The sequence below is a fragment of the Phyllostomus discolor genome, chromosome 7 (assembly GCF_004126475.2).
Source record: "Phyllostomus discolor isolate MPI-MPIP mPhyDis1 chromosome 7, mPhyDis1.pri.v3, whole genome shotgun sequence".
Taxonomy (NCBI): Eukaryota; Metazoa; Chordata; class Mammalia; order Chiroptera; family Phyllostomidae; genus Phyllostomus; species Phyllostomus discolor.
Genome location: NC_040909.2, coordinates 5277276 through 5302810, shown reverse-complemented (window position 1 = coordinate 5302810; position 25535 = coordinate 5277276). Strand labels below are relative to the sequence as shown.

Here is a 25535-nt window from a genome sequence, read left to right as displayed (position 1 = left end):
GAGAGACGCAGGGACAAGGAGAGAACCGGAGTGACACAGAGAAGGGGCCAGAGAGGCCGGAGGGTGAGAACGAGGGAGACAGAGCTAGGTGCAGAGACAGGGGGCAATCCAGGGATGGAGAGAGAGAGAGAGAGTGTGTGTGTGTGTGTGTGTGTGTGTGTGTAGAGATTATATTTATATTTATACTTGTATTTACATTCCACACCGAGGGGAGGAGGTGAGAAAGAGATGGAGGGGGGTGAGGGGGAGGCCGAGCACAAGGGAGGGGGCCTGGAGGGAAGAGAGAGAGGACCCAGGCTGGGGACAGACGCCGTACCCAGGATGCAGAAACAGAGACACGCAGAGGGACAAAGGGGAGCCCCAGGTCAAGGCTAGAGTCCAGCACAAAGGGTGGCGGTGGGGGTCCTTGAGCGGAGAGAAGCAGCCAGGGCCCCCAGAGCGCCCCCAGGTCCAGAGACCTCCACTCACCCGAGTCCCAGACCCACCCGCCCCCGAGGCCCTGCCCCTCCCACCCAGACCCCAGTCCTACCAGAAGCAGCAGCAGCCTCCTCCGGGGGTAAGTCAGGGCCACCGTGGCTGCCCAGGGCTGGGGCCAGGCGGCTGCGCTGCGACCTCACCCTCTGCCCCGGGAGAGCCCCTTTTATCTCTCTCGGCCGCCTGGGGGGCCGGGGCACATCTCCTGGCAGGAGGCAGCCCCCCACCCATGACTCATCCCCTCCTGGGGGGCAGTGAGGACATACCCTCAACCCCCTCCCTGTGTTCTCCTTTCTGGGGACAAGTCGGGGCGAGGGTCAGAGGACAGCGGGACCCTACACCCGTGCAGGATAGCACGGACCCCCCAGGGAAACCTGCCCCCCGGCACCCCACCTCCCCAAGCAGCCACAACAAGGGTCTTTCAAAACAGCAGCTTTAATGCCCCCCAGAATCAGCACCATGTCATCACAGGCTCGGGTCAAGGGGCGGGTCAGACGTAGTCACATCCGCTGGCTGCCCACACCCACCCCCACGCTGAGTCATCTGCCAGGGAGGCAGGAGCCACAATGGGGGTTTGTCCACAGGGGGAAGGCGAGGCCCACGGGAACAAGTCACTGAAATGACGGACGGCTCACGCGCGCTCACGGGCACACGAGCCTCTAGCACCAAGGAAAGGAACGGAACGTCCCGCTGAGACGCCATCTCCGGGGATCACTGCACCTCAGCCAGTCCCGGGGCTCAGCTCTGCAGGGCACCTGGCGGGGCGGGTTGGGAGCCGTGTCAGCCGCCTGACCCTACCCAGCACGTGGTGGGCCACAGGGCAGCACTGGGCGAAGGAGAGCGGGGGAGGGGCCCTATCGGCTCTTTCAAGGACAGGGAACAGAGGGGACCACACTGGAGACTCCACACGTGGGCTCTCTCTCTAGCTCTTTGGCCTTGGGCGGTGTCCCAGGTCCCCCAGTCGGAGGGGTTTCTGGCCCGGGACCCTGGCCCAGGAGCTGATCTGGGCAGGCTCAGCACCCCGGCCGCTGTCACCGGGGCAGAGGGCAGGCGCATACACACCTCCGCCCTGGCTCTGGGCGCCCCGCGGCGGGCAGCGGCGCTCGCAGGCCTCACGGGTCCCGAAGCGGTTGGCGTTCCCTCCGCAGCCGCCGTAGACGAAGGGGTGGCCAGCCCCCGGCCTCCGGCCCCCGCCCGGTGGTACCAGCGCAGGGTGTAGGCAGTGCAGGAGCCCTCGTCCAGGGGGAGCGAGCAGGGGTCTGGAGCCCGCGGGGGCGGGAGGTCGGCGGAGAGGGCGGCAGTCAGAGAGGCCCGGGGTTGACGGGGGTCCACGGGGGCCACCCGCTCTGCCTTCCCCGAGACCGGAGCCCCGAGCCCCTCCGAACCCAGCCAGCCCACACCTTCGCCGTCGCCGTGCCAAGGGGCCTCAGGGTCCTGGGGTCCTCCACAGAGTACTCAGAGTACTCATACTCGTCGTCCTCGGGGGGCACTCGGTCTGCCGCAGGGCACGGGGGGGTGGGCAGTGAGGGCCGTGCCGCTGGGCCGGCGTCCCGGAGCCCAGCTCCAGCCCACGGTCTCCCACGCGTGTGCACACACGTGCCCTGCGTGCAGGAGCACGCCACCCACCCACGGGCCCAGCTGTCCTCACCTTCCTCCTCGCGTGAGAGACCCGCAGCACGGGCACCACGGGGCGGCGCTGGTGGGGGACGGTGTCTGCCGCGTAACCGGGGAGGGGTCTGGAGCAAGGAGCAGGGGCACAGGGCCCTGGGGTCGGCACGGCGGCCACCCCAGCCCGGCCCCTGCTGAGAGGGCCAGGGGGTGGGCACGGTGTCCAGGGACAGAAAACACCAGAAAACGACTCACGTGATCCCGATGCGATGAACTGGCCCTGGCAGGCTGCAGGGGGCCGCGGGGGGACAAGGACGGAGGGAGCCAGAGACAAAGGCAGAGAGAGGCAGGCGAGAGGGACACACAGGGGCGGGGACACCGACAGGGGGGTGGAGGACGGGGCGCGGGGCAGAGAAGGGGAGCGAGAAGGGAGGAACGCAGAGCAGAACCAGAGAGGGCGGGAGAGAAGTTGGGAGGACAGGTCAGCGGAGGGCGAGAGAGAGGGGGACGGGGACAGAGACGGGCACGTGAGACAACGCGGAAGCAGGTGCAGGCGGAGGGGGGCGGGGACCGAGCGTCACTGTTTGGTGCCCCGCCTCAGGCCCAGAGGGACGGCCCCGCCTCCGCCCCGCCCCCCCACGCGTGGCCGAGCTGGGCATGCAGACTCCCTGCGTGTGCACCCGCTCCCGCCTGCCTCTCCGCTGGGGGAGCCCTATCCTGAAGCACGCGGGTCCTCCTGTGTGTCCGCCCTGTCCACCGTCTCCTTGACTCCTCGCCGCCCCCAAGTTCTGGGGACCCCGCCTGACCCCGTCTAGGGGCTCTGGGGTGGCGCGGGGTCCCACTCACCGCAGTGCTGACTCATCTCCTGGCGCACGAAGCCCGAATGTCATCCTCCTGGGAGCGCCAGACCACAAGGGGCACGGAGAACCCCCGGGCCCCGGGAGGACAAAGGGCACACGAGGCAGGGACGATGGAGGGGACAGCGTCAGGTCAGGGGGCAGGGTGCTGGGGGCAGGGGGCAGGCCCTCCCTCCGGGCGCACGCTCACCGTCAGCGCAGCTTCTCCCTTCTCCCCGCGGGGGCCCGCAGGTCCTGGCCGCCCCTGTGTGCAACGATGGGACCAGGCCGTGACCTCTGATCTCAGGAACACCAGAGGTCACCCCCAATCTCCGACCGCAAGCTCAGGCATCCCCACTCACCTGCTCCCCTCTCTCTCAGGGGCCCCAGGGGCGCCAGGGGCACCCACATGCTCTCTCCAGGGGACCTCGCTCACCCTGTCAGGCGCAATGACCAGGTTCAGGGGCACAGGGGCTCAGACACAGGCAAGTTAGGGAATGTGGGCGTGGAAGTCGGGGCAGGGATACTCCCGACAGGGAGATGGGGAAAGGGATCAGGGGTCAGGGAGGCTGGAGAGAGTCAGGGAGGTCCAGGGGTCGATGAGTCAGAGTCAGGGCCCCCCCCTCACCTTCTGGCCCTGAAGTCCTCTCGGATCCTTCTGGGACAACCAATGCCAGGTGGCCCGGGGGGGCCAATGGCACCATCATTGCCCCTGGGACCTGGGACGCCCCGATTTCCTGGGGGCCCCTGGAGGGAGAAACAGGTCAGGGTCGGTGAACGGAGCCCCCGGAGATGGAACCACTTCCATGAGAGCACAATGCCCTCAGTTTCACCGTGACCTTGGCCTCGACTCACCCGCTCTCCTTTCTCGCCTTGGTCACCCTTGTGTCCTGACTGTCCATCGAAGCCTCGGTCGCCCTGGGAGCAGAAAGGACTATGGGAGACCCTCTTGCCCTGTCCTCCCTCGGCCCAGCCGCCGTGAGCACCCGGGCACAGCGGCCACACCCTTCTGCAGCCCAAGCACCTGCAGCCCTGGCAGCCCGGGACGCTCCAACCTCGGTTGACACCCAGGACCCCAACCTCATTGCAGCGCCCCCCGACTGCACCTGTTTTCCTACAGGGACCCGCTTACCCCTCCTCCCCCGCCTGCCACAGACCCCCCCATCCCTCCACCCTAAAGCCCACCGTGACCCTCACCCACCAGGAAACCTCAAGACCAGCCCCTACCTCCCAGTGTCCCAACCTCCACAATTCCTCCACTTGAAAATCCCCGTGACACCTATCACGACCTTCCTTGCCCATCCCGACTCCCCCACTGTCCACCACCAGGGGGCCCCACTACCTTTGGGACCGATCAGGCCCTCCTTGCCCGGGGCCCTCTGCCTGGCCCGGCACGCCCGGATCCCCCTGGAGAAGAGAAGGTGTGAGCTGGGGCCCGGCCCGCCCACCCGCCCCCAGCCCCCAGTTCCGGGCGTGTCCGCACTCACTGTGTCTCCCTTGCGTCCCGCCAGCCCAGGGCGGCCCAGGGGCCCAGCTTCTCCCTGCGGGCATCAGGGGAGGGGTCAGGCCAGGTCCGGGCCCTGCAGCCCCCCCTCATATCCCCCCACCTCTGCCACCTTATCTCCCTTCTCTCCGTCCATGCCACAGGCTCCCTTGATTGCCCCGTTCGCCCTGAGGAGAAAAGCCGTGGGAAGCGACTTCTGGATACTCCTCCCTGTAACCCCTGGGCCCCGAGCCACTCTCCAAACTGGCCTCAGACGCTCCAGCCCCTCCCCTTCCAACCTCGGACCCAACATCCCCCCCTTCAACTCGGGGGACCCCGGCATCTGACCCTGGATCCTGACCTCTGACCCAGAAACCTCACCCTCCAACATCAGGCCTCCTGACAGGAGAAAGAAACCCAGGCCCCTTCCCACCTTGAGGCCCCGAAGGCCCACAAGGCCCATCTCTCCTTTGTCTCCTCGGATGCCAGGGGCTCCGTCCTTTCCCGGGGGTCCCTGCAGGGGAGGGGTCAACATGAAGTCACGGAGTCGGGGAGGGATCACAGGGAATCGGTCTGGATGTAGGGTGGGGCAGGGCTTTCCATGGGGACCAGGGTCACCACCGGCAGGGGGTCACCTCGGGGTGGAAGGGTCACAGGGGTCACTGTGAAGGTGGGGGACACTGGGCCACTGGACAACACCATGAGAACATGGGGTCACCACAGGGGGGACGGGGCCTGTGGGACCAGGGCATCTCACGGGTCACCGGGAATCCCTGCATCGCCCGGCTCCCCCTGCGGGAAACAGAGGGGAAAGGGAGGCGGCTCTTTGGTGTGGCCGTCTTGTGTGACTGACCACTGCCAGCCTATCCGCTCCTCGCGCAGCCGCCCGCCGGCTCTGGGTCAGGCCCAGGCCCGTGTGAACACACACACACACACACACACACACACACGGCCGACTCTCAGCAGAGCCCTGCGTGTGACGTGCGGCTCGGCTCCGTGCCGGGCGGCGGCACTTACCTTAGGTCCTGGGAGTCCGCGGGCGCCCAGCGATCCGGCCGAACCCTTGTCACCAGGCTCTCCCTTGCCGCCCTGCAGGAGGGACCAGGAGAGGGAGCGCCGGCCAGGCTAGAGGTGTGGAACCTGCCCACCGGGCCACGGCTCCCAGTGCCACGGCCACCCACTGCCCCTGCAGCCCCGGCCCTTCCCGCCCGTGCGTGGCAGGGTGGGCTGGGGGTCTGGGCCCATGGACTGTGTAACGTGGGCCACAGACCCCAGGTAACCCAGATTCCTCTTACCCCTGAGCCCCCAAATTTACCTGGAGGACCCCTAACCCCCAAGGAGACCCTTCCTGTCCCCAGAGCTCCCTCGTGACCTCAGCTGAGGCCCCGAGCCCTCTGTAGGGCCCCCTCTGCTCCGCTGCTCCATAGGCTCACACGAAACCCCGCCCCTCTGGTCCCCAGAAGGCCAGTGCCCACGGCCCCTCCCTCCCTCCCCCATATCCTCACAGCCCACAGGACTCACACAGAGTACCCCCCACTTCCCTGTACCTTCTCTCCAGGGCTCCCAAAGTCTCCCCGAGGGCCTTTCTCGCCGTCTGCACCTCGCAGCCCTCGTTCGCCCTAGGTCAGGGGTCAGGGTCAGGGTCAGGAGCTGGAGGCCCCTCACCCTCTGAGGGTTTGAACTCTCCGGGCCCTGCCCCCATGGGAATCCCACCCACGCCCCAGGGAGACCCAGTCTGCATGAGGGCAGACCCACTCACCATGTCCCCTTGGCACCCCGTGGCCCCGGAGGCCCCATAATCAGAGCCGAGTCACCCTGAGTGGATGGGCAGAGTCAGAGGGGTCAGGAGCACCCTCAGTCCCTTGCCCCGCCCCCCTCCATGTCCACACTCACCTTGTCGCCCTTCAGCCCTGCCGTTCCAGGGTCGCCCTGTCGTGATGGTGGAAGAGTGTGAGCCTCACCACCCAAACAGGCGCGTCCCCGAGTCCTTAATTACAAGACCCCCCACCCCCGCTCGCCGCAGGGGCCGCTTCTCCCCGTCCTTACCTTCTCCCCGCGCTCCCCCGGCTGCCCGGGGGGCCCTGTGTAGGAGAAGAAGGCGGTGAGCGAAGGGGTTTCGGGGGGACAGGCCGGGGGTGGGGGAGGACCGGGCAGCCCGGGGAGCGGAGGGGGCAGAGGGCCGGAGAGCAGACAGGGAGAACCGGGGGGCCGCAGGGGGCTGCGGGGGGCGCCCCAGGGGCACAGGCCGACAAGGAAGTCACACCCCTGGCACCTTCCCCACGGGGACCCACCGCAAGTCCTCGGGGTCCCTCCTGGCCGGGTGGCCGTCTTCCCCCTGGATGGCGGTGTTAGAGTCACCGGATCAGAAGCTGGATTTGACGGGGAGACCAGCAAGGAAGGGAGTCCCAGTGGGGCTCCCTGCCGGGGGCCGGGGGCCGGGGGCCGGGGCCGAGGGCCGCAGCCACAGAGCAGGACGTACGTACCCGGAGACCTGGCTCCCGCGCTCTCCCGGGCCCGGGCAGCCCTGCTCCAGGGTCTCCCTGGAGAGCAACAGGACGGCGGGGGTAAGTGTGGGGAATCGGTGGGCGAGGGGGGGGGGGGGGGGGGGGGGGGGGGGCAGGGCAGTAGTGCTGGACTGGGTAACGGGTCAGTGGGGGTTTGATGGGACCTGGGAGTTGGACGGGGTGACGGGGGGTCACTGGGGGGTTTGATGGGACCTGGGGGTTGGACGGGGTGACGGGGGTCAGTGGGGGTTTTATGGGGGGCTGGGGGTTGGACGGGGTGACGGGGGTCAGTGGGGGCTGACGAAGCTCAGCGGAGGCCGGAGAGGGGTGCAGGGAGTGGCAGGGCGCAGGAGGGAGCCAGCGGGGCTGTGCCATCTACCCTGTCTCCTTTGAGTCCGGCGGTGGGCGCTCCCTGTGGGCGGAGCGAGGTGAGGTGAGGCGAGGCGAGGGTCCATGCCCCGCGAAGGCAGACGCACACCTGGCCGGGCCGTGCGGCATGGCCCCGCCTAGGTTCTCACGTGGACAGACTCAGCACGGGAACCAGACACACAGGGGGTCCTACTCACCGCTGACCCTGGTGGTCCAGGGGGCCCCAAGGGGCCTGGGGCTCCCTCTCGCCCTGGGGGGCCTGCCAGACCCTGCCAGAGAAACGAGGCAGGAGAGGCAGAGGTGACCGGGGAGCCTTCATCCTCCTCTGCTCCCAGACTCGGAGCCCCGAGGCAGGGCCCGGGCCGCTTCTCCTGGCCCGCTGCCGGCCTCAGAGGAGCTGAAGCCACCGAGTCGGCGCACGCCGCTCCCGGCACCCTTACCGTTCCGCTGGGGCCTGGCTGCCCCGCCTCCCCTCGAGGGCCTGGCTGACCCGGGAAGCCGACGGTGCCGGGAGCGCCGGGGGGGCCAGAAGGGCCCGCGTCTCCCTGGAAACACAGACAGCAAAGGGAGGTGTGGCCCCAGAAGGACCCTTCCCCAGAATGATCTTCCTCCCCCTGCCCACCGCCCCACCACGGGGGACGGGGCAGAGACTTACCTTTGGACCTGGAGAGCCAACTGGCCCAGGGGGGCCCTGGGCCCCAACTCCTGGGTCACCCTTTGAGGTAAAAGGGGTCAGATCAGGCTCACGGAGTCTCAGGACCACGCACGGCCCCAGCAGGGACCCTTTGGGCGCACATACCTTCTGACCCTTGAGTCCTGGAGACCCTTTAAAACCCTGAAAAGGGCAAAGGAAACAGCACATGAGAGGGGGGAACGTGAACCCCGACCTCAGACACGGGCCCAGAGAGTCCCCGCTGAGGCGGATGTGATCGCGAGCACATGGGAGTTCGGAGCGGGCGACCAAGGCTGGCTGGAGGGAGCTCGGGGGTGATGGAGAACTCATGAGGCACACGGGGGGGGGGACACTCAGGTGGGACCCCAGCACAACGGAGCTCACACGTGAGAGTGGATGCGTGGGTGTGAGCGCAGATACATGGGAGCTCAGGTGGGAGCAGGAACTCGGACACGCCCCACCCACAGACGTCATCCCAGACTCAAGGAGCGTACGTGGGGTGGCGTGGGTGGGGGTAAGGGACGGCGTAAACACGACCGAGAGGAGGCCCTAGGGAGACCTGGGAGATCAGGCCGGGGAGGAAGCGAAGGCTGAGGACGGGCACGTGAGCAAAGACGGCCGAGCCCTGGGGCGGGGGGTTGGGGGGGTGCCCCGGGAGCAGGGTCCTGAACGCCAGGCCTTCTGCCAGGCTTGGCCGGGCGGGTGCTCGGGCCCAGGACTGTCCCTCGTTGTCCTCGACCGCATCCTCAGCCCAGGCTTGGCTTGCCTGCACCCCAGACTCACATCTTCCCCGGGGTCTCCGGGCTCCCCTGGACGGCCGGCATCACCCTGCACAGAGAGCGTGGTCGGGGTCTGGCCACCAGCAGCCTTACCCCTCCCTGCCGGTGCTCGGGCCCGGGGCCAGGCCCGCCTCACCTTCTCACCCCGAGGCCCTGGCAGTCCTCGGTCGCCTTTGGCTCCCTGTGCAGAGGGGTCAGGAGGCAACGGGGTCAAATGTGGGGCAGGGTGTGGAGGCGGAGGGTGGTAGGTGTGGGTGGATATGCCGGTGGTGAAGGGGCCACACTCACCGGCTCCCCCCACCAGGTCTCCAGCGAGGGCTCCAGGGGCTCCCTGTGAGGAAGAGGGCTCAGTCGGGTTCCTGGGTCCCACCCCGGCCCCTCTTCCCAGGACCCCCCACACTTACCTTCTCTCCCTTCGCTCCAGGGGGCCGACCACAGCCTGTGGGGAACAGCTAGTGAGTTACCTGGCCTCCTGCTGTCTCCCCCCACCCTGCTGTTCTGGATGGGCAGCGCCATCCAGGCTGAGGCGAGGTCAAAATCACCTGTCCAGGGGCCCCATGGATCCAGGCTCTCCTTTAGGTCCGACAAGGCCGGAAGACCTGGCGACCCCTGTGGCAGAGCAGCGTGAGGACCTGCCCACCACCCTCTGAGGCTGCCCAGCCCCAACTCCTCCTCCTGTTGCTCTCCTGCTCCTCCTCCTGCTCCTCCTTCTGCTCCTCCTGCTCCTCCTCCTGCTCCTCCTCTCCTCCTGCCTGCTCCTCCTTCTCCTCCTCTCCTTCTCCTCCTCCTTCTCCTCCTCCTCCCCCTCCTTCTGCTCCTCCTGCTCCTCCTCCTCCTGCTCCTCCTTCTGCTCCTCCTTCTCCTTTCCCTCCTCCTCCTGCTCCTTCTCCTTCTGCTCCTCCTCCTGCTTCTCCTCCTGCTCCTCCTTCTGCTCCTGCTCCTGCTCCTCCTTCTGCTCCTTCTCCTCCTGCTGCTGCTCCTTCTCCTCCTCCTCCTGTTCCTTCTCCTCCTCTTCCTCCTCCTGCTCCGCAGGAAGCCCCACCACAGGCCCGCAGCAAGCTCCCCCCAGAACACGCACCGGCACACCAGGGGCTCTCGGTCTCCATCTTTGCCATTGGTACCATCACGACCTGGGCTCCTGGCTTTCCCGTCTCCCCCTGAGAGGAAGGAACTCTGTCAGGGGCCTGCCTGCTGCCCCCTGACCCCCGGAGCCCAGGCCTGACCCTCAGGACTCACCACTTGTCCGGGCAAACCTGGCGCCCCCTGAGGACCCTGCAGGAGAGAAGTCACATGTGAGGTGACACGGGAGAACCCGGGACAGGGACATGGTGTCCCTGCTAGGGCCACCGGGGACTCACTCACTCACCACAAGGCCTGAAGAACCAGGAGGCCCGGGCAGCCCTACAGGTCCCGTCGGTCCAGGCAGGCCCTAGGGCAGAAAAAGGTCAGCGGAGTTCCGACCCCACTCCCTCCCTGTGACTCTGACCCGGGACCCGGCCACTCACCCGTCCTGGTGGTCCTGTCTCTCCAGGTTCTCCCTGCCAAAGGCCCAGAGACTGCATGAGCCCAAGAAGGACAGGCAGGCCCCAGCCCCAGCCCACAGGCAGAGCCCCCAGAGCTGGGGCAACCTCGGTGGTTAGCCTCAGGGCAGTGACATCCCAGGACATGGGCAGATGTCACCTGGTGTGGACACGGCTTGAAGGAGCCGCCTCCTCCTTCCAGCCACACACCTGCGCACACCTCCACTCCCTTCAGGCCAGATGGTCCCTGGGGTCCCGCGGGGCCAGCGAGACCCTAGAGAAAAGTGTCAAGGGCAGGGGACAGGGGTCAGAGTTACCCCCCCGGGCTCAGGGATTAACACAAACAAGGCCTAGCTCACCAGCGGGGGCTGACGCCTGTCCCGCCCCCCCCATCCCCACAGGCAGTGCTCTCTCTGTCACTCACCGGGGCACCAGGCGGTCCAGGGTCTCCATGGCTGCCCTGTCGGGAGAGAGAGAGTGTGGTGGGGAGCCAGTACCACTCCACCAGGGAAACTGAGGCAGTACTGCCCATCATGGGGGTTGGGCACAGGACGGAGGCTTATGGGGCACTCACCGCGGGGCCGGGGCCTCCCCTCGGACCTTGCAGACCCTGAGTAGAGAAGGGGGCCGCTGAGCCTCACCTGGGCATCACTCGGGCCTGGCCCCGCCCCCCGGGGGACGTTTCCTGGGAGGCCCACTTCCCTGCTGGGACCCCCCCCACGGGCACGGATCACCCCACACCCATGGGCTGCCCCTCACGGAGAGCACACTCGGGCCTGTGCACACGCACCCACACACACACGCACACAGACATCGTACACCCCCGTGCACCGGCGGACTGCAGGCTACACCCTGCGGCTGAGCACTGGTGCCGCCCGCCCACGGCAGCCGCTCCACAGAACCGGGTCAGGGCGTTCCTGCCACCACTCACCGGCTTCCCCTCAGGCCCGGCCACCCCGCGCTCTCCCGGTAGACCCTGGAGAGAAGAGGTGTCAGGCCACGCTGTGCCGTCCCCCGTCCCAGGCAGCCCCAGGCAGCCCCAGGCACGGCAGGCTGCGGCCCGGACGGCGCACGTGAGAGCTGTGTGCCGGCCCGCGGGCCTGCGGGCGAGGACTCACCGGGCCGCCGTCGGGACCCCTCTTTCCAGGTTCTCCCTGGTCTCCCTTGACGCCGGGCCCCCTGCAAGCGGAGGGTTGTGCCTGAGCCCCCCCCCCACCCCGCCGTCACGCCCCAGGGCCACCCCCCACACACCCGGCAGGCCCCTTGGGGGAAGGGCAACGCGGTGGCGCGGGAGGTCTCACCCTGTCTCCTTTGGGGCCTCGTTCGCCATCACTGCCCGGCTCCCCCTGTAGGGACGACAGGTCAAGCCAGGCCCTGGGGTCACGGCAGGAGGTGGCCCCAAGGCTGATCCCACACTGACCTTAGCGCCCTTGGGCCCTGGGGGTCCTCGTTTTTCATATAATCCAGGATCTAGCGTGTCCACACCCAACTATAAGCACAATGTCACAGGAGAGAGACGTGTCTGTCACCGTGGCACGGAGGGGTCACCCCAGATCACAGGGTCCCAGAGGGTCATGGGGTCACGCGGAGTTTCTGGGGCCTGTGCTGACGGTGGCTTCCTAGTGACAGCAGTCAGGGCCTGGGGTGGGGCTGGGGTGATCACCGAGTTGCTGGGGGCGCCGGGGGGACCAGGGGGTCCGGGGGCGCCATCTCTGCCCTGCAGAAGAGAGGGAAGCGGGTGGGCGCCCAGCGCAGCCTGCAGGCCGCCCCACCCCGCGGCTGCCCCGCGCCTCACCTGCTCTCCGCGCTCTCCTTTCTCGCCCCGTTCTCCTGCGGTGCGAAGAGAGAGGTGGGGGCCGTGCTTGCAGGCAGTCCGGCCCCTCCCGGCCCCGCCCCCCGGCCCCCCCCCCCCCCCCCCCCCCCGGCCAGCCTCCGGCTCACAGGCTCCCTCCTCACCCTTTCTCCGGGCCTTCCCGCCTCTCCACGCCCCCAGCCGAGCCAGGGAGCCCGGGAATACCAGGCTTCCCAGGCTCCCCAGCAAGGCCGGGAAGTCCAGGGGACCCCTCTCCCCAAGGGCCAGGCCAGGTGGCCCCTGAGGACCGGGGTCTCCACGATCTCCCTTTGGCCCGCGGTCTCCGGAAAAGCCGGCAGGCCCCTGGAAGAGCAGAAGTAGATACTGGTAGCCGCACAGCCATCCCCCCCACAGGGCACCCCCCACCACGCAGCCAGTACACACCTCCTTGCCTGGGGGGCCCCGCTCGCCAGGCTCCCCCTTGGGGCCGCGCCGGCGCTCGGGCACGGGCAGGAGGCTGCCGGAGCTCTCATCCCAGGTCTCCACGATCTCCCGCAAGACAGACGCCTGAGCGGCAACGAGGGGTCGGCGGGGCAGGGCCCGTCACTGTAGCCCCATGCTCCAGTATGGCCTGTGGGGCCCCCACAGCTGCCCATGCCCAGCCCCAAGCAACCTACCTTGATCCCAATATTTCCAACAACCGCTCCGCATTCTGGAAACACAAGGGGTGAGGGGCTGCCCACAGAGGAGCAGCCCTGTCCCTGCCCCATGCCGCCCCCAGAACAGTGCCCACACCCTCCCCTCAGGCCTTTGACCAGAGGACCCTTGGCCCCTGGTTGAGGAGGCTCAAGGCCACTGGAAGTCCTCCCTGGCATGTCCCCACAGCCCAGGCTCCCCGCGTGCAGGCTCCAGGAATCCCGGCAGGACAGGTGGCTGGGCACCCAGGACAGAGTGCGTGGGACCTCAGAGCGAGGGGGCCGGAGAGGCAGTGCCCAGAGGCAGACGCATCAGAGTCGAGGACCAGACCAGGCCCCAGCCTCGCTCACCGGCACGCTCCCGGGTCTCCTCTCAGGCCGCGCTCTCCAGGCAGGCCCTGGAGACGGGCGAGACAAGCTGTTGGACCCGCTTGGGGGGGGGGGGGGGCACGGGTGTGGTGTGTGGGTGCTATGGCTACCTAGCCGTGGGAAAGTGGCGGGCCTCACCTGTTCGCCTTTGGACCCGCTGTCCCCGCGGTCACCCTGAGGACGAAGAATGATCAGGCCGGGGAAGGCCCCACCCGGGTCGACCCCCAGCCATGCCTCCGACCTGGCGTGCCCACACTCACCTTGGGGCCCGGACTTCCCGGGATGCCAGGAAAACCCTGGGATGGCATGGGACGGGACGGAACACAAAGCGGTCACGCAGGGCCACGGCACCCTTCCGAGGAGGGCGTCTACTGGGAAACAGTGGCCCCTGTGGGTCCCCAGTCCTAGGCTGACCCTGAGCACTCACCTGGCCTGGAGGGCCGACCTGCCCGGGGAGGCCGGGGGGGCCTGGGAGTCCAGGGCTGCCGGGCGCTCCACGGTCACCCTTGGGGCCATCGTGACCCTGTGGAGGAGGCAGCCAGCGTCAGGACCCCGAGACCCCAGAAAAGCCTGGAGCCATATGTCACAGGGTCAGGTCAGGGTCAGGGGTTAGGGGTTCCAGAAGACCCGGCACTCACTTCTCTCCCGGGGGCACCCAAATCTCCCTTCTCTCCCTGTGGAAGACAAGGATGCTTTAGACATGGCCTTGATCTGCCGCCAGAGCAAACTCCTGGTGGGGACTGTACCTTTCTCCCGTCTTCTCCAGGGTCCCCGGGTTCTCCCTGTGGACAGAGGACTCGCATCAGCCCAGACGTCACCAGCGTGCGGCTGCGAGACCCTGTCCTGGCAGCACTCCCGGGACAGCGACTGCCTGTGGGTAGCTCCAAGGCTGCGTCTGGGGGGCACGACCTGGGACCCCCTGAGTGAGCTGCTGCATGCTGGAGGGTGTGCCCGTGTGGGTCTTCTCGCCTCCACACGCAACCGCAACGCACGCTCCCGCCTCCGGCTCCCCACAGGAGCCCCCGCATCTGCGCCCTCTGGGCGGTGAGTGTGGCCCGTCCCGGGTCTGTGTGTCCGTCAGCTCGTGCACCCGTGCGAGGGTCAGTGCTCTGGCAGGCGACGCACGTGGGTGGCACAGGGCGGACACGTGTCTGCACGTCCCCGGTGCCCTGAGCACTGCCTGTGTGACTTGTCTGCATATGTTGTGTGTATATCAGTATGCGCGGGAGTGGCTGTGGACACGGACGCCTGTGTCCACAGTGTGTCCAGACGTCCCGTGTCAGAGTCTCACCACGTCTCTGCACAGGCCCACACGCGGCCCCAGGTCCGTGCTGCGTGTGCACCTGAGGGGGGCAGAGGCGCCCGTGTGTGGGCGTGCCTCCCAGTGCCCCTGCGTGTGGCCCCACCCCCGTGTCTGCGCCTCTCGGTCTGTGTCCGTGGCGCTTTGCCCGTGCGGTGGCTGCGGGTTTTCCGGCACGTGCACACACGCAGGCCTGGCGGGCGGAGCACAAGGCGGCTCGTCCACCGGACTCCCTGCACGGCTGCGTGTGCACGCGTGCGGACAAGCGCTTCGGGTGCACCTGTGCGTCTGCCCTGGGCGGCAGGTGCCGGTGCACCTGGGCCCGTGTCTGCGTGTGTGCGCTGTGTCCCCGTCTGGTGTTGCTCGGCGGTTTCCCCGAGTCTGCCCTGGACACTCACGTTCTCCCACTCGGGCCTGGCTTGCCATCCTCGCCTGCCTTTCCCTGTGGGAAGAGGTCACTGGTCAGAGGTCAGACTTGGGGCGAGGGCAGTAAGGGGACGAAGGGGCACCACAAAAGCCAAGTCTCACCGGTGCTCCAGGGGGCCGGTGGGGCCAGGGGGCCCTGCTCTCCTCGGAGGCCCGGGAGCCCCTGGAAAAAGTCTTGGCTGGGGTTGACGGGGCATGGAGATAGTCCTGGCCCACCCACGGACTGGAGAACCGCACTGAGATGCCCCCCCCCCCCCGCCCGCTGCGACGCTGACCACCCGGCTGTGGTTTGTGCCGAACCCCCCGGGCTGCCCTGCCCCCAACATCTGCCCGTACGTACATCTCTCCCCGGGTCCCCGGCTTGCCTGCAGTGCCCTGAGGAGACCCGAGTCAGGGAGTCCACCGTGGTCAGGGGAACCTGCCTGTGGACAGGGCCACTAGCCCCTGTGAACCCGAGGCTGCCGGGCAGGGCCCCCCAACCCAGCAGGGCCCCCTGACCAGGCAGGGCCCCCGACCCGGGCGGAGGGGCGGGCCCCAGGACAGACACCCAGAACCGCGGGCCCCAGAGCCCGTCAAGGCCCAGGAGACCCAGTGAGGGGAGGGGTCACCGGACGGGGCACGGGCAGGGGCATGGCCAGGCAGCGGCCACCCTGAACTCACGTGCGGCCCGGGGGGCCGGGGCCTCCTGGTTTCCCGTCCAGCCCGCTGCGGCCGTCCATGCCAGGGGGGCCCCTTTCGCCCTGGGGAGAACCGAGTGGTGAGAGGCCCCCAAGGGCTGAGACGAGCGTCAGTCAGAGGCCTCCGCTTCCTCTCACCTTTTCTCCCGCCGGGCCTCGGCCACCTGGGTCCCCTGGAGGGAAGAGGGCAGTGAGAGGTGGGGGCAAGACGGGCACACGGCAGAGGGCAAAGTGCGCCACTCACCTGGGGGCCTGGGGGCCCCCGAAGTCCGTCGGCGCCCTGTGGGTGCGGAGGGACAGAATCAGAGCGGGCCCTCCGGGGCCAGCACCCACCCCCCGCAGGGCCAGCCACACTCACCTCTCTCCAGCGGCTCCAGGGGCGCCAGGGTCGCCCTTGGGTCCCCGAGGACCCTCCTGTCCACGGTCCCCAGGCTCTCCCTGTGGCAGAGACAAGGTGGCTGAGGGGGCAAGCCCTTGAGCCGCAGGCGCGCCCCTGGCAGAGTCCCGTCATGGGGGGCCCCGGGGCGCCTCGCTGTGCTCAGAGCTTCCCCCGCTCGAGACTCCGATACCTTCTCTCTGGCTCCAGGTCCCGGGTCCACACTGCGGAGGGGGTGACCGTGAGAAGCGAGGTTCGAGGAGGGGCAGGGGCCTGGGGCAGACTGAGGTGCCCGGGAAAGGCTGCGGGGTTGGTGAAGGCACCAGGGGCCACAGGGGGCGGGGGGGGGGGGGGGGGGGGGGGGGGGGGGGGGGGAGGGGGAGGGGATAAGAGGCCGCAGGTGTGGAGCCTGCTGGGGTGGGGGGGTGGGCATCAGGGGGCCCGACCCCGCTCCTCCGCTTACCAGCCGTCCAGGGACTCCTGGGAGACCCTGGGGAAGGAGATAATGGTCATCAACGGCAGCCCCGAGGTCCCCGGGCGCGGCTCAGGCTTGCCCTCCCAGAGGCCCTGCGGCGGCACCCAATGCCCCACCCAGATTCCCCACCCGGAAGGGCCGGTCTGGCCCAGAGGGTGACCATCAGTCTCCGCGCCGTGACGGCCGGCCCCTTCTGTGGGCTCTACCCAGACGGAGCCCTGGAAACCTCCCTCCCTCCCTCCCAGGCCCGGGACGCCGGCACCACTCACCGGCTCCCCACGGTCCCCCTTGGGCCCAGGCGCGCCGGGGCTGCCCTGCAGAAAGCAGAGGGTCAGGGGCACCGAATTTAGGCAGCGATTTTGAGGAGCTCTGGAAGCACCCTGAGGACTCATGGAGTCCAGGGTGGCCTTTGGGGGTCGTGATGGAGGGGCCACAGGAAATGAGGGTCGAGAGTCGAGAGGGTGTAACATTTCAGGGTCGGGGTGGCACGGTCAGGGGTGAGAACTGGATGGCTGGGGGTTGAAGTTGAGGCTGGGGGTCAGAGGTCAGGGGTTAGGACTCACATTTCGCCCATCCTCTCCCAGGGTCTCCCTGGTCTCCCTTCTCGCCCTCGGGTCCCCGAGCTCCGGGTAGCCCCTGGGGAGAGCAGCTGGTCTGAGCCAAGTCCTCCCAGGCATTGTGACGGTCCCCTCATGACCCCCATGCTGTCCCAGGTGCCCCATGACCCCCAAAACGACACCTGCGTTTCCCATCACAGCATGCCTCCCTGTGGGGTACCCCCAACCCCAGCTCCCCCATTACTCTTCCTCTCCGCAGAGGTTCTTGCCACCTTCCAGCCCCTTCCTACAGGTCCTCCCCCCGCCCCGCCCCCTCCCCGCCCAGCCTCACCCGAAGGCCACGCTCGCCAGCTTTTCCAGGCAAACCTGTGTCGCCCTGGGGACGGAGAGGAAGCCACACGGCCCAGGTGAGTCGGCTCAGACTGACAGAGGGACCGGGGACAAGAGGAGGGCCTGGGCACCGGCTGGACAGGAGGCGGGGGGATTGACGGGATGACCCGGTGGAGCCCCCCTGCCCAGGGATCACAGTTCAAAGGTAAAGGGTCAGAAACCACGGAGGGCGGCAGTCCTCACCGGGAGGCCTTCGGCACCTTTCTCTCCAACCTCACCCTGCAAGACGGGAGCGTCAGCCCAGCCCCGAGACCCCTGGTGACGGCGGAGCAGCCTTCTCCCCACCCCGCCAGACCCCCCCCACCCTGCCCTCTCACATCCGTCCTCGGGGGCCGACGGGTCCTGGGGGGCCGGGCCGCCCAGGGTCTCCCTTCTCTCCAGGAGGCCCCGCGTCACCCTGTGGAGGAGGCAGGGGCGGGGCTGCATGTGGCGGCCAGCCCTGGGGGAAAGCGGCCCCGGGAACCCTGACGTGCCCCAAGGTCGCAGGTACTCACCGGGGGGCCGGCTCTGCCAGTGAGGCCAATGGGACCCTGCAGGGCACAGGACGGGACGCAGGGCTTAGCTGGGGCTCTCAGGCACAACCTTCCTTCTGGCACCCTCCCCATCCCCACGTGTACTCACCCGGTTTCCAGGGTCTCCCTTGGGGCCGGGGTCTCCGGGAAGAGCCACGCCAGGTGCGCCCTGTGGCGGAAGGGTCAGAAGTCAGGGTGGGGGGGCGGCCTCCACCTGCTCTCCCCCTCCACTCCCCCTCCACTCACCCGCTCGCCTTTGGCTCCCGCAGCTCCTCTGGGCCCAGTGGGCCCCGCGTCTCCCTGGGGTGACACAGGCCATCAGCACCAGCCCCCGGCTCCGGGACCCCCGCCACGCAACACTCAGGCCACAACCCTCATGACCTCCAGAGGCCTCCAACAGGCCCCGTGACCTTGACCTCAGCCACGGAACAGGCTCCCCTCGCTCTCCCCAGACATACCTTCTCTCCTTTGACCCCTGCACCAGCAGGCCCCTGAAACAAACAGGGCGAACACAGCTTGTCCCCGCCTGGGGGTCACAGTGCCGCAGCCCTGGGGGGGGTCACAGTGCCACAGCCCCGGAGGGGGTCACAGCGCCACAGCCCCGGGGCAGTATGTACAGCTGGGAGTGACAGAGCTCAGTCCCTGTCCAGAGGCCCAGAGTCACCGCTGGGGACAGAGGCACCATTGTTCGAGGGGCTGCACCCCGCCCCCTGTGCTGGGGGCCCCCCCCACTCACCGTGCCGGGGTCCCCGGGGCGGCCAGGCTCCCCCTGTGCAGAAGGGATGGAGGCAGAGATGGGACAGAGACCCACCTCGGACCAAGGTCTCTGTGTCTCACCTGCCACGGTCCCTGCTATGGGGGCGGGGTGGGACAGGGACCCCCAGCCCATGACCCACCTTCTCCCCTCGGCGGCCGGTGGGTCCTGGTGGCCCCTGCACGTGGAGAAAGTGTGAGCCCGGGAGAGGAGGAGCTCATGAGAGTCCCACCACTGACCCCACTGCCGTCACAAACTCACTTCAGGACCCTCTGCTCCAGGGTGCCCAGCGACTCCCGGCGGCCCCTGGGGGTGAGGGGCAGAAATGCTGATGGGGGCGGGGTGAGGGGACAGGGCAATGGTGGTGAACAGGGGCTAGAGGTGGGGTGTGGCTGAAGAGGGCTCAGGTGAGATCCAGACACGGGTCTTGGTTGGCTCAAGGCAACCAAACCCCACGTCGGCGGGAGGCGAGTTTGGTTCAGTGGGGTCAGAAAGCCGAAGGCCGACCCCCGCAGTCGGGGGTTAGAGCTGCGCAGTCAGCACAGATGGGGAGCTTGTGAGGGGAGGTCAAGGGGCAGGGGCAGTGGGGGTCAAAGATGACAGGTCCGAAGCGGGAGGGGCCCAGAGCCCAGGTCAGCGGGCACTGGCTCTGTGGTCAGGGGGCTCACCTGGGGTCCCGCGGGGCCGGGGGTTCCGCGTTGGCCCTGATGGGACAGAAGGGGCCGGAGCTGAGCCTGGCCACCCCCCCGACCCCCGGGGCCCCGAGAGCGCCCCCAGGTGGCACTTACCTTTTCTCCAGTCTCACCCACGGCCCCTGGCAATCCTCGGTCACCCTGAGGGACGAGAGACACCAGAGGGGTCTTGGCCGTGGAACCCCAGGCAAGTGTTTCACACTCTGACCACCCCCCCGAAACTCCAACTTCTGACCTGGAAGAGCTTGTGTCTCCCAGGCCTCCACCTGCCCCAACCCTATGGGGTCCCCGGGTGTCTCCCCCCTCACTCCACAACCGCCCCTGAAGTGTCACTTACTTTGGGGCCAGCGTCTCCAGGAGGTCCCCGCAGGCCCTGGAAAAGGGTCCGGGTTTCCGGTTGGGGAACAGGGAGTAGCAGAGGGTCGACGGCAGAGGGTTGGGGCTGCAGCCGCGCCCCACCCCCACCCCGTGGCCCCCCTTGGAAGCCCTGGCGCGACACTCACCCGCTCGCCTGGGGTCCCGGGCTGCCCTGGGAGGCCTGGCGCTCCGTCCTCACAGTCGCCCTGAAGGACGGACAGACAGACAGACAGACGGGCAGAAGACCCTGCCCCCGGCACCCAGAGCCCCCAGAACTGGACGCCAAGCAGGAGACGCGGTGTCCTACCTTCTCTCCTTTCTCCCCAGGGGGGCCGCCTGGGCCTCGGGGTCCGGGGCCTCCGGGAAGGCCCTAGGAGGGAGGGAGTGCAGAGGTGAGCCCCACAGCAGGAGGCCCAGCACCCACCCGCTGCCCCAGCAGCGCTCCCAGCAGCACCCCCAGCCCCTCTGCCCCCAGCGTCTTACGGGCAGCCCGGGTTCGCCTGGAGCCGTGCCGCCATCGCCTGGCCCAGGGGGACCCTGGGGGAGAACGGCAGGTCAGGGGAGGGCCCAGGGGAGGGCCCAAGGGAGTCGGGCTCAGCCCACTGCACACCCTGTGCCTCACTTACCCGCTCCCCACGATCACCTTTGTCACCCTGGAAGACAGAACGTGACATCACGACCCGGGACCACACCTCTCCTCCCCGAGTCACCAGCGAGAATGAGGGTCACGGGGTCCCGTTGGATTATGGAGGTCATGGAGGGGCTGAGGGGTGATGGGGGGAGGGTCAAGGGTTTGCATGGGCTCAGAATGACCAGTAGGGCTTAAATGGAGTCGCCATGTCACTGGATCACATGCAGGTCATGAGACCATATGGGGGTCATGCTGTCACCTTCAGAGCTGTTCCAGGAGGTCCTGGGGAACCGCGGGGTCCTGGGTCCCCCAGTGGGCCACGAGGTCCAGCAGGGCCCTGGTGGGGGAGGCAAAGTGTAAAGGACGACCCCGCCACCCCACTCTCGCGCCGCCTCCTGCGACTCCCCGCCCCACAGCACGTGCCACCCCACACCCAGAACCTACCGGAGGTCCAGGGTCCCCTTTCCTGCCGGGAAGGCCTGGGCCCTCCCCGCCAGTGACCACTCCAGGCTCTCCCTGCGGGGACAGAGAGCAGCGGGCAGGATCCTGGCCATGGGAGCCTGGAGGTGGGAGAAGCCCCCACAGGCATCCCAGCCACTCCCCACGATGCCACAGGCCCCGTGGGGTCTGGCCCACGGCACCCCGCTTCCCCCCCACCTACCGGCTCCCCCTTTGGGCCTTGAGGTCCTCGCTCTCCCTGAGGACAAAGCAGAGCAAAGGGTGACGCCTGGTCTCCGGTGAGTCGGAGGGAGGGCCCCCGTGGGCCACCGGCACCCCGCCACCCCAGGCCCCCCCTCCGGGGAGGTGCCGGGAGAGCAGAGGAGGGGCAGCAGACTCACCCTCTCTCCACGAAGGCCGGGCCCCCCTGGGGAGCCCTGTGAAGGGAAGCCAGAGTCAGGGCGGTCGGGCCACCCCTCCCGCTCGGGCAAAGGGCCCCGCCACGTGACCCACGAGGGCAGGGCTCGCTCACCTTCGGGCCAGGCGGGCCTGCAACCCCAGGGAGGCCAGGGCCGCCTGGATCCCCGTCCGTCCCGGGCCGGCCCTGAGAAAGCGGATCGGTCAGGGCAGGAAGCGCCCTCCCTCAGCGCGCCCCGCTTGCTGGCGGGCCGGACTACTCTTCACCCCTCGCCCCACAGGCCCCGAGTGCTGTCAGGTGGGGCGGGGGGCAGGGAAGCGGCTGCTCGGAGCTGGGTGGAGCCGAAGCCCGGGCCCGGGGCAGCGACCAGACTGGTTCCTGCCCTGGGACCGGGGACTCCCCCGGGCTCCCCGGGGGAGTGCCGAAAGCCCACGGGCCTCTCCGCTGCGGACTCCTCCCCAGAGCCTCGGGCGGGCTTCACACTGTCCGGCGAGGCTTCCAGGGGCACCCGTGGTTCTAACTCTGCTCTGTCCTCCTCTCTCCCGAAAACCCTCAGGAGATGTCAAGGCGCGTCTTCGGGGAACCTCAGGGGTCTCCACACTCACCCTGTCGCCCTTTGCAGCGTAGCTCCCAGGGGGACCCTGGGGCCCAGGAGCACCGGTCCTGCCCTGAGAGGAGAGAGCGGGTAAGGAGGCCATGTGCCAGCGAGGGCACAGAGGACAAGTGTGTGTGTGTGTTGGGGGGGACACTCACCGGGAGGCCGGGGGGGCCGGGAGGCCCTTCTTGTCCTCTCGGGCCCTGCAAAAGGGGGTTGGTGAGACCTGTGCTGCCGGCCCTGCCCCACCCCCGCCCTCCTCTCCCAGAGCTACTCACCCTCTCTCCGGGCTCACCCTTCGGGCCCTGGGCAAAGACACGTCAGACCAGAGTGAGAGCGGCCCCCCACGGGGGTGGCCCTCACCCGCCACTCAACCCCAGACACTCACCTCCGGACACTGCACCGAGCAGGGCAGCGGCGGTGGCTGTGGCTGTGGCTGTGGGCACAGGGTCTCCTTGAGGGAGGCAGTTCCACCAAGAGCCCCCAGATCTCCTCTTCTTTATGACCTAGCTCCAAGCCCCCCCACCGCCCCGCAAAGGCCCCTTCCAAACCTGGGTGGGCAAAGCTGCCTGACACAGGGCCGTTGCCAGACTGCCGACCGCCTGGTCCAAGCTCGGACCGTCGTCCGCGGCGAAGAAGGTCTGAGCGGGGTCCACGTCAGGTGCCAGGCGGCGCAGCTGCTCTGGGTCAGCTCCCTTCAGGCCCAGGATCATCACTCTGAGCCCTGAGGAGGGCCCGGCAGCCCGCGTGACGACCCTGCCAAGGGGGGAGGGGCCGTCCCTGTGCCAGACCCCCGCCCCCCGCCGGCCCCGCACCTACCCGCAGCCTGGGCCTCGCGGATAGGGTTGAAGAGGTCGCCCCTCACGGGCTCATCCACCAGCAGGACCATCACCCCGGCGCGTGCTGGCGGCGCCCGGGAGCATCTGGCGCCAGCAGGTACCTGTGGGCCGTGAGCACGGCCGCGCCTGGGGGGAAGGGCGTGTCAGACCCGGGGCGCCGAGCCCCCAGAGGGGGAGCCCCCAGAGCCACGTCCACTGCGGCCCGTACCCAGGTTGTTCCCACTTGGGTCCATGTAGGGGATGTCGTGGATCTTCTGCAGGACGACGCCGAGGTCATGGGAGCCGTTCAGCGGGAACAGGGGGGAGGGCTGGTAGCTGTAGGCGAGGAGGCCGACCTGGGGGGGGGCACGGAGCAGGGGAGGATGACAAAGCAGCGGTGGGGGACACAGAGCCGGGGGGCGGGGGAGACTACACCTGACCCATCAGGGGTCAGCAGTGAGGGTCGGGAGCTGGCGGCAGATGAGAGACCTGCACGTCGGGGAAGGGCTGGGAGAGAGCCCGGCCCGAGGGTGGGATGGGGAGCCCCGGGGCGGGGGGGGGGGGGGGTCTGGGGCAGACAGGGGTCTAGCGGCTTCTGGGGCCAAACCTGGACCGCCTGTGGCCCAAGGGGCCCAAGGGCAGACACCAGCCGCCCCAGGGCCGCCTTCACAGCCCCGGACCGGTGCGCGTTGTCCCGCGTGGTGTGCAGCAGGAACACCACGTCCATCAGACCGCGGGGGCACACTGCGGGAGGGGCCGAGTTACCCACCACGCGGTCGCAGCACCCGGCCCCCCCTCGGCCCCGCCCGCTGTGCCCACCGCACCTGGGCTGTGCGTGACAGAGGCCTCAGGACCTCGCACGCCGTCCCGGACGGGTGTCAGGGAGAAGAGGTAGGAGGTGCCGGGCTGCAGCCCGGTCACCCGCTGGGAGCTCGAGATCCCGGGGAGCGTCTGGGAGGCCCCCGCCGCTTCTGCAGAGGACGGCGCTCCGTCACGCAGGAGGCCCTCCGTGGGGCTGCGCTGCCGGCCCACCCCCGCCCCGGCCCCCCCTTCACCTTCGCCGGGGACCCCGAGGGGCCTCCAGGAGAGGATGTAGCTGGATGCCCCGGACACTGGGTTCCAGGCCAGGGTCACAGAGTCCACTGAAGTGTCCACCACGCGCAGCACGGTGCTTGGGGCACGAGGGGACTCTGGAGGAGGCGGCGGAGACCGGGGGTGAGGGCCTGCCCCCCGAGAGCCCGGAAGGGAGGGACCTAAGGAGATCCCGGGGCGGGTTCATCCTGGGGGGGTCACCCCAGGGCCAGGAGTGGCAGGGGAACTGCGGGAGAAGTCGTTCAAGGTCCCGGGGCACAGAAAGTCAGGGCGGGCCGTGAGTGGGGGAAAGAGCACGCCGGGAAGGGTGGGCCCTCTGCACTCACCAGTGTACGCAGTCACTTCTGTGGGGGGCCCTTCTCCGAAGGCCACGAGACACTCAGCCACACGTGGTAGAGGGTCGCCGGCTCCAGCCCGTCCAGTTCATAGCTGCTGACCTCAGGCCCCAGGAACCGGGAATGCTCCTGGCCATCTGGGGCAGGCACAAGGGCGGGGGTGGGGCCGGGAGGCAGGTAGAGGATGTTACAGCCGGGCAGTGAGAGACCTGCTCACCTCCCTGGCCCCCACCGACCTTACTGACAAGGACCGCGCACTTGGCCTGCCCCATTCTTGCTGACCCCGCCCATTTTAGTGACTCTGTCCGACCCACCCCCACGGATCTCACCCACCTGGCTGACTGATCCCCAGATGGTCGCAGACGCGGCAGATCCCCACTGACAGACCCCGCCCGCTATCCCTGACCTCGCGCACTGCGCCCACCCCGCCTGGCCACGGCCGCACCGCTAGCGGTCCCTCACCGCCCACCGGGGGCACCGCTCACCCTCGGAGCGCCAACGCAGAAAGAAGCCGCGTGCTCCGGGCACCGGCTGCCACTGCAGCCTCAGCGAGGTCTCCCCTCGCTGCACTACGCGAAGGGTCTCCAGGGGTGGTGGCTCCACCGGCGCTTGAGAGGAAGCGTGGGAATCAGGGAGGCTCCACCCCCACCGGTCCCAGCGCCAATCCCACACCAACCAACTGGTCCCCCTGTGGGTATCGGGCTTCCTCCGCCTCCATCCTCAGGCCCCGCCCCCACAGGCTGGCCACCAATCTCTGGTCCCCAATCTCTGGTCCCCATTCCAATTTCGAGCACAGGCCCCACCCCCAAACAGTCCAGGCCAGCCCTCCGAGGCTCGCCCCAATCCAAGCTCCTCTTACGCGTGGTGACCACAATGGAGACAGGTGCCCCTTCACGGTCCCCGACCAGTGCAGTCACTCGCACCGAGTAGCTGACTCCGCCTTCGAGGCCCCGTATTTCTGCTGAGTCTCTGTTTCCTGGTAGTATCTGTTGTTTTGTGGGGCCACCTGTGCAGGTGAGCACAGGTCAAGGGTTAGAGGTGGGGGCGGCTAAGCACAGGGGGGCAATCGCAGCCAGAGGACAAGGGCGGGGTCAGGGAACCATACCCTCTCTCCGGCCCCAGACCAGTCTGTAGGCTGTGGCTCCGGGGACCCCCACCCAGGTGATCCGCAGGACGTCGCTGGTGGCATTGAGGATCTGCAGCTTTGATACACTGCCCACCGTCTCAGGGCCTGGGGGCAGAGGCAGGGCGAGGGGTCAGAGGTCCCTGAGTGGCCGGCAGGGAACCAGTTGGCAGTGCAGGCGTGGCCGATGCGGAGAGAGGCCCGAAGGTCCAAGTGAGGTTAGTGTGGACAGGTCAGTTCAGGAAGCCCGTGAGAGGGAGGAGGTCAGTGCCTCAGAGTGGGCGGTGTGCAGCAGCCAGGAGTTTGCAGTGGGCGGGCCCCGAGTCGGCGTGGGGTGGGTCCGCGTGGGATGGGTCCGCGAGGGGAGGGAAGCACTGAGCAGCGGTGCGGCGGGCAGACGGAGCAGTCGGGACCACACAGCGGGGCAGCGGAGCCGATGAGATGCGGCTGGCGGCTGCCCAGGGTCC

The 25535-nt window shown here is 68.6% G+C and overlaps 1 protein-coding gene across 1 annotated transcript in view; it reads right to left on the bottom strand.

The window, feature by feature from the left end:
• Positions 1–890: 890 nt before the first annotated feature.
• Positions 891–25535, bottom strand: part of COL7A1 (collagen type VII alpha 1 chain) — a 30537-nt gene continuing 5892 nt past the window's right edge. Inside the window, 117 exon segments of the mRNA XM_036030370.1 lie at positions 891–1229; positions 1537–1733; positions 1881–1969; positions 2123–2210; positions 2338–2370; positions 2929–2964; positions 2967–2976; positions 3130–3183; positions 3281–3355; positions 3547–3573; positions 3576–3665; positions 3774–3838; positions 4264–4297; positions 4299–4325; positions 4406–4459; positions 4535–4576; positions 4578–4589; positions 4835–4916; positions 5159–5193; positions 5419–5490; positions 5949–6020; positions 6157–6216; positions 6295–6330; positions 6448–6482; positions 6689–6718; positions 6721–6736; positions 6885–6941; positions 7285–7317; positions 7472–7543; positions 7709–7819; positions 7930–7989; positions 8074–8109; positions 8731–8775; positions 8863–8903; positions 9009–9057; positions 9131–9157; positions 9260–9285; positions 9288–9314; positions 9317–9335; positions 9805–9821; positions 9824–9862; positions 9865–9883; positions 9963–9998; positions 10093–10155; positions 10232–10264; positions 10476–10520; positions 10671–10706; positions 10821–10856; positions 11178–11222; positions 11365–11426; positions 11547–11592; positions 11667–11735; positions 11910–11963; positions 12042–12078; positions 12204–12231; positions 12234–12305; positions 12308–12401; positions 12483–12605; positions 12716–12732; positions 12734–12750; positions 13085–13131; positions 13241–13276; positions 13363–13398; positions 13530–13625; positions 13741–13776; positions 13849–13884; positions 14797–14844; positions 14931–14946; positions 14948–14991; positions 15169–15203; positions 15478–15568; positions 15644–15678; positions 15743–15785; positions 15860–15943; positions 16075–16104; positions 16345–16371; positions 16626–16670; positions 16920–16937; positions 16939–16992; positions 17245–17289; positions 17487–17516; positions 17608–17700; positions 17798–17833; positions 17925–17984; positions 18062–18115; positions 18274–18306; positions 18552–18584; positions 18712–18747; positions 18831–18875; positions 19238–19273; positions 19358–19402; positions 19599–19634; positions 19765–19824; positions 19926–19988; positions 20102–20155; positions 20245–20271; positions 20509–20586; positions 20694–20765; positions 20911–20946; positions 21089–21124; positions 21220–21291; positions 21711–21773; positions 21859–21903; positions 21979–22005; positions 22089–22124; positions 22252–22424; positions 22520–22591; positions 22594–22665; positions 22748–22874; positions 23126–23262; positions 23343–23489; positions 23574–23708; positions 23937–23975; positions 23978–24082; positions 24431–24553; positions 24805–24951; positions 25051–25176. Of these exon segments, the coding sequence (XP_035886263.1) occupies positions 1939–1969; positions 2123–2210; positions 2338–2370; positions 2929–2964; positions 2967–2976; positions 3130–3183; positions 3281–3355; positions 3547–3573; positions 3576–3665; positions 3774–3838; positions 4264–4297; positions 4299–4325; positions 4406–4459; positions 4535–4576; positions 4578–4589; positions 4835–4916; positions 5159–5193; positions 5419–5490; positions 5949–6020; positions 6157–6216; positions 6295–6330; positions 6448–6482; positions 6689–6718; positions 6721–6736; positions 6885–6941; positions 7285–7317; positions 7472–7543; positions 7709–7819; positions 7930–7989; positions 8074–8109; positions 8731–8775; positions 8863–8903; positions 9009–9057; positions 9131–9157; positions 9260–9285; positions 9288–9314; positions 9317–9335; positions 9805–9821; positions 9824–9862; positions 9865–9883; positions 9963–9998; positions 10093–10155; positions 10232–10264; positions 10476–10520; positions 10671–10706; positions 10821–10856; positions 11178–11222; positions 11365–11426; positions 11547–11592; positions 11667–11735; positions 11910–11963; positions 12042–12078; positions 12204–12231; positions 12234–12305; positions 12308–12401; positions 12483–12605; positions 12716–12732; positions 12734–12750; positions 13085–13131; positions 13241–13276; positions 13363–13398; positions 13530–13625; positions 13741–13776; positions 13849–13884; positions 14797–14844; positions 14931–14946; positions 14948–14991; positions 15169–15203; positions 15478–15568; positions 15644–15678; positions 15743–15785; positions 15860–15943; positions 16075–16104; positions 16345–16371; positions 16626–16670; positions 16920–16937; positions 16939–16992; positions 17245–17289; positions 17487–17516; positions 17608–17700; positions 17798–17833; positions 17925–17984; positions 18062–18115; positions 18274–18306; positions 18552–18584; positions 18712–18747; positions 18831–18875; positions 19238–19273; positions 19358–19402; positions 19599–19634; positions 19765–19824; positions 19926–19988; positions 20102–20155; positions 20245–20271; positions 20509–20586; positions 20694–20765; positions 20911–20946; positions 21089–21124; positions 21220–21291; positions 21711–21773; positions 21859–21903; positions 21979–22005; positions 22089–22124; positions 22252–22424; positions 22520–22591; positions 22594–22665; positions 22748–22874; positions 23126–23262; positions 23343–23489; positions 23574–23708; positions 23937–23975; positions 23978–24082; positions 24431–24553; positions 24805–24951; positions 25051–25176 (6218 nt within the window). The 3' untranslated portion in view covers positions 891–1229; positions 1537–1733; positions 1881–1938.